Source organism: Sorghum bicolor, chromosome 6 (genome assembly GCF_000003195.3).
Source record: "Sorghum bicolor cultivar BTx623 chromosome 6, Sorghum_bicolor_NCBIv3, whole genome shotgun sequence".
Classification (NCBI taxonomy): domain Eukaryota; kingdom Viridiplantae; phylum Streptophyta; class Magnoliopsida; order Poales; family Poaceae; genus Sorghum; species Sorghum bicolor.
The window spans coordinates 43,208,700-43,216,671 of NC_012875.2; the positions used below are offsets into that span (position 1 = coordinate 43,208,700).

Genomic DNA, 7,972 nt, shown 5'->3' on the forward strand with positions numbered 1-7,972 from the left:
AACAGGTCTGTATATTATCAAAAAATAAAAAATAGGCTGGGGTTTCCCTTACTTACTTCGGTCAAAAATAAAGTTTTAAGTGTGTAGAAATTTATTAGGTGACATGTAATTATGAATTCTTTTGCCATTTTATAGTATACATGTTAGTTAGATATATTACAATGTTTTGGGAATTTCTATATATTTTTATTTTTTTAAAGCTAAATTTATTTGTTTTTGAAGTGTTTAGAGATATTTTTATGATCTTTAAATATTCTATTGAAATTTATTGCATCCTAATATATATATATATAATGTTTTTTGATATTTCAAAAACTTATTAGACGACACACTTTTGGGATATAAAAAAATTGATGGAAGTATTTATCAGAGTTCTTTAATAAAAAGAAAAACTGTTTTCAAAATCACTCTCAAGAAGAGAGGTAATTTGAACAGCTGTGAGAGTTCAATGGATAGGGGCATCTAATTTTGAAGTTAATAAAAAATCAAAACAATAGTTTAGTGACACAGATAAAAGGAACTCCATTTCAAATCTGAATCCCCTGTTGTTCCCGTTATCAGCCCATGAAAAATTCGCCTTTGAAGGCCCATTAACCTTGCCTGAAAAATCCGAGCGGGCCCCAGCAGGCCTAATAACGCACAGGAGCAGGCCCGCTCGGCCGCTCTCCCTCCCAATCCCGCTTCCCTCCCTGCCTCTCCCTCCGTTCGCGTTCGCTGAATCCACCTTGCCACCTCGTCGCTCGGCCATACCCCGTCCGCCGCCTCCCACCTGCTCGGTCCCAGCCGGCTGCTGACCACCGGTGCTCGGCAGTCGGCCGACCTCCAGCCGGATTTCCTCCAGGTGGCAAGCCCCAAAGCCTCCAGGCGGCTAGCCCTCAGGCCGTCAGGCGGCCTTACAACCAGCCGGTCAAGCTCCCGACGCCAGGCAGAGTGGGTAGGAGCCTGTCCAATCTCCATCTGCTGACCTTGTATGGGACATAACGGCTTTATGTTGCTCTAGGGCGCTTTGTCTCAGCTCCTCCTACTTTCTTTACCGACCGAATGATGACCTCGACCGCGTCGTGGCCGAGGTGTTCGGCAGAATGACACGCCGGGAAGTGGCAGCCTCAGTGCACCGATCGCTTGCCAGGTTCTTCGTGCATGACGGCCCAGAGAAATTCCACTCGCTTGTCGCTGCCAAGGCTAGCCATCACAGAGCCCTGGGCTCTGCGGACCTCGTGTGTGCCCTGCAGGCGTGCAGGGGGCGAGGCAACCGATGGCCACTCGTGCTGGAGATCCACGCGGCGTCAGTCGTGCGTGGGCTTGGCGCTGACCGTGTCATAGGCAACCTGCTGATTGATCTGTACGCCAAGAATGGGCTCGTGTGGCAGGCAAGGCAGGTGTTCGAGGAGCTTTCTTCCAGGGACCATGTCTCGTGGGTTGCCATGCTGTCAGGGTATGCACAGAATGGTCTTGGGAAGGAAGCTTTCAGGCTTTACAGCCAGATGCATTGGAGTGCTGTTGTTCCTACGCCGTATGTTATGTCTAGTGTGCTGAGTGCTTGCACTAAAGGAAAACTTTTTTCACAAGGTCGGATGATCCATGCCCAAGTTTACAAGCAAGCATTCTGTTCGGAGACCTTTGTGGGCAATGCACTTATTGCACTTTACTTAGGATATGGATCCTTTAAGCTAGCAGAAAGGGTATTTTGTGACATGCTGTTCTGTGACAGAGTGACGTTCAATACATTGATCTCAGGACATGCTCAATGTGGACATGGTGAACGTGCTTTGCAGATTTTTGATGAGATGCAGTTGTCAGGGCTCAGGCCTGATTGTGTGACAGTTGCTAGTATGCTTGCAGCCTGTGCCGATGTGGGAGATCTTCAAAAAGGAAAGCAGCTCCATTCATATTTACTGAAAGCAGGTATGTCTTTTGATTACATAACGGAAGGCTCACTCCTCGATCTGTATGTGAAATGTGGTGACATTGAAACAGCACATGATATCTTCAATTTGGGTGATAGGACAAACGTGGTACTATGGAATTTAATGCTTGTGGCATATGGGCAGGTTAGTGATCTAGCAAAATCCTTTGAAATCTTTTGTCAGATGCAAGCTACAGGTATACGCCCCAACCAATTCACCTACCCGTGCATTTTGAGGACTTGCACTTGCAGTGGGCAAATTGAACTTGGAGAGCAGATTCATTCATTAAGCATAAAAAATGGATTCGAATCTGATATGTATGTTAGTGGTGTCTTGATAGATATGTATTCTAAATACGGCCGTCTTGATAAAGCTCGAAAACTTCTTGAAATGCTTGATAAAAAAGATGTGGTTTCTTGGACCTCAATGATTGCTGGATATGTGCAGCATGACTTTTGTGAAGAGGCTCTTGCAACATTCAAAGAAATGCAGAACTATGGAGTTTGGCCAGATAACGTAGGACTGGCTAGTGCTGCAAGTGCTTGTGCTGGAATCAAAGCAATGCGCCAGGGCCTGCAGATCCATGCTCGGGTTTATGTCTCTGGTTATGCAGCTGATATTTCAATTTGGAACACGTTGGTAAACCTGTATGCGAGATGTGGAAGAAGTGAAGAAGCTTTCTCTTTGTTTCGGGCAATTGAACACAAGGATGAGATTACATGGAATGGATTGATATCTGGTTTTGGACAAAGTCGACTTTATGAACAAGCTCTCATGGTATTCATGCAGATGGATCAAGCAGGTGCCAAGTACAATGTGTTCACATTTGTTTCCTCTATTAGCGCTTTAGCTAACCTTGCAGATATAAAACAAGGAAAACAAGTACATGGTAGAGCTGTTAAGACAGGACACACCTCTGAAACTGAAGTTGCCAATGCTTTGATTTCACTATATGGAAAATGTGGCAGTATTGAAGATGCCAAGATGATCTTTTCTGAAATGTCACTGAGGAATGAGGTTTCATGGAATACTATCATAACAAGTTGTTCACAGCATGGACGTGGACTAGAAGCTTTGGATTTATTTGATCAGATGAAGCAAGAAGGTCTGAAACCAAATGATGTCACCTTCATAGGTGTGTTAGCTGCTTGCAGTCATGTGGGTTTGGTTGAGGAAGGCCTTAGTTACTTCAAATCCATGTCTAATGTGTATGGACTTAATCCAACACCTGACCATTATGCTTGTGTTGTGGATATTCTTGGACGAGCAGGTCAACTTGACCGTGCAAGGAGATTTGTTGATGAAATGCCTATCACTGCTGATGCAATGGTTTGGCGAACACTTCTCAGTGCCTGTAAAGTACACAAGAACATAGAAATTGGGGAGCTTGCAGCCAAACATCTCCTGGAGTTAGAGCCCCATGATTCGGCATCGTATGTCCTCCTATCAAATGCATATGCTGTTACTGGAAAGTGGGCTAACAGGGATCAGGTCAGAAAGATGATGAAAGACAGAGGAATTAGAAAAGAACCAGGTCGAAGCTGGATTGAAGCAAAGAATGCAGTTCATGCGTTCTTTGTTGGTGATCGGTTGCACCCCTTATCTGATCAGATATACAAGTTTTTGTCTGAGCTAAATGATAGGTTAGCCAAAATAGGATACAAGCAAGAGAAGCCTAATTTGTTTCATGAAAAAGAGCAAGAGCAGAAAGACCCTACTGCTTTTGTCCATAGTGAGAAGTTAGCTGTTGCATTTGGGTTAATGACTTTGCCTCCTTGTATTCCTCTTCGAGTGATTAAGAACCTCCGTGTATGTGATGACTGCCACAGTTGGATGAAGTTTACCTCTGAAGTCACAAGAAGAGAAATTGTATTAAGAGATGTGTACAGATTTCATCATTTTAACAGCGGCAGCTGTTCATGTGGAGATTACTGGTGAATTAGGCTGTAGTAAAGTATCTACAAAACTTTTTTGATCGAAAATCCCCCCAATACTATTCCTAATGGTTTCCATTTCTGGGACCTACACTTATATCTGCTATTGTGACCTATATATCTGGAGCAAAGCCAGCATGTCTAGACAAACATGTACAGGGCTTTGGAAGAGTCATTCATATCTGTCACATGAAGTTGAGGTTTTCTATCTTTGTGGGTGTCATTATTGTCTCAACTCATTTGTTTAACCACTATAATTTGTCTTGTCCTGAGTGTCACTAACTCTTTGTTACTTGCAACACTTGCTTGTTTCAGGCACCATTCATTCAGAGTCAAGTGTCTAAGATTCAATGTGTTACATGACATCAACTGTAATCATGACATGCATAAATTCACATTGTCAGCATGGATTAAGATACTTGTCAGACTGCAGAAATGTAGATCAATATGCTGTTTATTGACTCAATCAGGATCTCTTGAAGTGGTAACATTTACAATTTCTGATTTCTGTGCCTTCATGATCAGAAGTTCTTGTGCTTATTTCATATTGAAGAGAAAGTGCAGAAACAGATCTCGGTGGTGATCTTCTTGACTGAAGAGCCAAATCTGGGTGTGCTCTGCTCTGATAATTGCAGAATATGTCATCCTTGGATATTATGTCTTCCTGCAGTTTGCTCTCCTCGTGTAACTCGGTGTTTTGATGTTGAGAAGAGTTTTTTATGGCCGTTATCTCGTGGAAAGATAATATTTGGAAGTTAATACAAGGTACTAGGTTCTGTAGCTCTTCTCAGTTCTCATGATGAATGTTGATTCATTATTTCTTTGGCGCCTGGAACACTAATGTTTTCAGTTTCACTCAAAGATCTGATATATAACGTCCATAAGTACAAAAACAATGCTGTTTTTTTTCTCTTGACATTTAATGTGGAGTACCTGTGACATAACATCAGTCATGGCTTTCTTTGATTTGTGGAGCGTGTAATTGTAATGGAGTCATACATGCTCCAGAAATTTTGACGGCCAGAGGTATTGTGGTGAGATTATTATGTTATTAGCCTATTAGTATTACCATGTACCTTCAAGGTAACGTATTGTGGTGAGAATATAATGCTTGAGAACTGATAGATCTGCTGGGTTGCCCATGGCTAGCTTCTAGTTGTCTTGCTTACTTTTATTTTATTGCTTATGCAAGCATTTTTAGCACTATTAGTTGGTCCTTTTAATGTCTGTTTCTTTCCAAAGTAGCCTGAGTCATTAGGATAGGGTCATGGGAATTCTAGTGGGGATGACAAAGATCCACATGGAACCTTTCCTGCAGAAATGGAAAAGCTTGTTCACTACTATGGTCCTGAAATCATGATATGTGACATGCACTTCTAGTGTCTACATATCCAGATCAGAACCGCAAATGTTATTGGTTGGAGCTTGGTTTCTTTTCTTGATCAGGTGATTGACTGTGATACCACTATTTGTACTTTAAGGAAGTGTAGGCCACAGATTTAGGTCATTGCTAGAAAGAAAAATCTGATACGCTACCACATCTTGTTTCAAAACCTGCTGTGTCCACTTTTTAGTGCTTAATTTTTAAAAATTATTGCTTTTAGCCATCCCAAAAGTAGCTACGGGAAGCGTAATATGGATTTTGTGGATAAGCCAAACTTCTCTTAAAAATGATAATTTTTTGAAAGACCTGTCAGAAAGGTTTGTTTCTCTTTATCTCATACAAGCAGATGCTACTGCCTAATTCAGTAGCGCACTAGGCTTGCCTTCAGCTGTACACGTTAGCCAGAAAGGTCTATTTGATTGCTTAGCTTCACTGTATTGCTAAGCGATTCAGCAGCACATGCATTAGCAAAAATGTTTATGTTGGGTAGTTGCTCAGAACTTTGTATACTGTTTCAGTCCAAAGTATAAACTTTGTGACCCATATTTTTTGCCATGCTGTTGAAGCTATCAGCTACTCCCTCCATTCCAAATTGTAAATTGTTCTGTTTCTGCTATATGTGGTTCGCTAATTTTTGCTATGTACAGTATCTAGACATAATGTATTTCTACGCTACGTATCTAGAATAGCATGGTGGATGTTAAATTGTTAATGCAATATTCACCTCTCGCTGTTTTGATTACGAATTTTACAGGTCTCAAACACCTGACCCTAAGATGGCAGGCAACTTTCACATCTCCGGTTCTCTGCAACTTCACGACCATCGAACAGAAGAACGCGCCTCTGCTGATTTGCTGAACAACAGCACAAAAGGGCCCCTGTGTTGGGAAAATGCTCGCCGCACTCCCCAGCTATACGATGGGTCGGGAACCTTCTCACTCGGTGCCGTGAGATGGTGAACAGTGATGAACAGTGAGCTCAACAGTAGATGAGTACAATGAATGCTCTCTTTTTTATATTAATGACGGCATCCCCCCTTATATAGGGCTCGGAAACCGACCTGGCGATATTTACAAAAATGCCCCGTGACGGTGGGGGAATATCCCAGCATATTCTCCTATTACAGCCTATTGGCCCTAAGTCATCTGTGTAATTTCACACTACAAACCCCACGCGCGTCCCCTGTCTGGAGCTTCAGCTGGTCGGAGGTTCGGATCCTCCGCCCGACCGAGGATCCTCCGCCACTTCGTGTGTCGGAGGTTCCTTGGCTCGCTTGGTCGTTGATCCCCCGACGCGTTTCTGTCAGAGGTCCCTCGGCTTGGACTCGTCGGAGGTTCCTCACATCCTCCGCATCCCTTGCCATCCTCGGACTTGAGAGGGTCGGAGGTTGCTCCTTTCTCTGCTTGCGGGCCTCCGCCAGTATCAGTCCCTGCACAGATCATGACGAGACGAATTACCAATATTAGTCTCTTTGCAGGATCCTCCGCACGCAATCGCACGGAGGTTCCCTGGGCGGAGGATATCCTCCGACGCTCCTGAGGTCGGAGGTTCCCGGACTTAAAGGGCATCCTTAGACGATGCCAGGGGGAAGGATGCGGCCATTCCCCAACAGTTCCCCCCTTTTTGGGCTAATGGCACTCCTGCGGTCCATGTGCTCAAAAACATGCCACGCTGCGGAGGCTACGAGCATGGTTGCTTCCTCCCCCCTGGTGCGCAGGATGTGTTTGTTAGCATTGTTGGATAATTGTTTTTTGTTCTTAGTCATAAATTTTCTTGGTTTTTTTATGTTGTCAGGATCCTCCGATCATTGCTGCTCTGCGGAGGATATTATAGCCGTTTGAGTTATCCGTTGGTATTGGGGAATCGCAACGGTCAGGCCGATTCCTCCGCTTATAGCCGTTGGGCGCGGGGAATCGCAACGGTCATGTTTCCGCAGGCCCCCCCCTCTATAAAAGGGGCATGGTGGAGGCTCTTGGGCCTCACCCTTGCCGCCTGCTATTTGTATTCTTTCCTTCGCCACATCTCGCTCTTTGAGCTGCTCGCGTTTGCTTTAATTGCATACAGCTCTCAAGTGTTTGCGGAGGATATAAGGTGGCTCATTTTCCTTCGCCTCGTCCTTCAAGGTCAGATTTTTCTGGTCCTTTGAGTAATTTCCTTAGTGTTAGGTCTGGTGGTTGGTTGCGGAGGTTTGAGGATTGGATGCTTGAGGTAGCTGCTGCTCAAGATCTGGAGGAGACGTTGTCTGACGTCGAAGCTTCTGTTGGTGATCTAATCACTGCGAAGGAGTTTGAGGAGATGGCTGCAATTACTTTTGAGTTTGGGGAGTCAACTGTGAGGGCGGAGGATATCCCTGATATGGTTAAGGCTAGGTTTTTCAAGGAAGGTCGTGCGAAGGCTCCTCCTGCGGGTCAAAAGGTACCTGCGCCTGAGGAAGGTTATGCGGTAGTATTTAGGGATTTCTTCACCTGCGGACTTCGGATGCCTCCGTATCATTTCCTTCGCGAAGTGATGGAGAGTTTCAACGTGGAGTTACAGCATTTCAGTCCCAATGGGATTCTAACCCTTAGCAAGTTTGCCTGGGCTTGTGAGTCCTACGGAGCGATGCCCCACATTGATATGTTTTGCTCCTATTTCGAGCTCCAGCGCCAACCTAAAAAGGTGAAGGATTCCGAAGGAGTTGAATGCGTTGCGCAGTTTGGAAGCTGCGCGTTCATGCCGCGCCGCACAATGCCTGGGCAGAGGTGTGA

General features: G+C 44.4%; 1 protein-coding gene across 1 annotated transcript; it reads left to right on the plus strand.

The window, feature by feature from the left end:
• On the plus strand, positions 680 to 4,220 carry LOC8075273 (pentatricopeptide repeat-containing protein At4g13650). Its single transcript, XM_021462463.1, has 2 exons — positions 680 to 934; positions 1,001 to 4,220. The coding sequence occupies exon 2, from the start codon at positions 1,083 to 1,085 to the stop codon at positions 3,843 to 3,845; it is 2,763 nt and encodes a 920-aa protein (XP_021318138.1). The 5' UTR covers positions 680 to 934; positions 1,001 to 1,082; the 3' UTR covers positions 3,846 to 4,220.

Bases quoted from the DNA above. Each gene is read 5' to 3' on its own strand.
- LOC8075273 (XM_021462463.1), top strand. From the start codon at position 1,083: ATGACACGCCGGGAAGTGGCAGCCTCAGTGCACCGATCGCTTGCCAGG.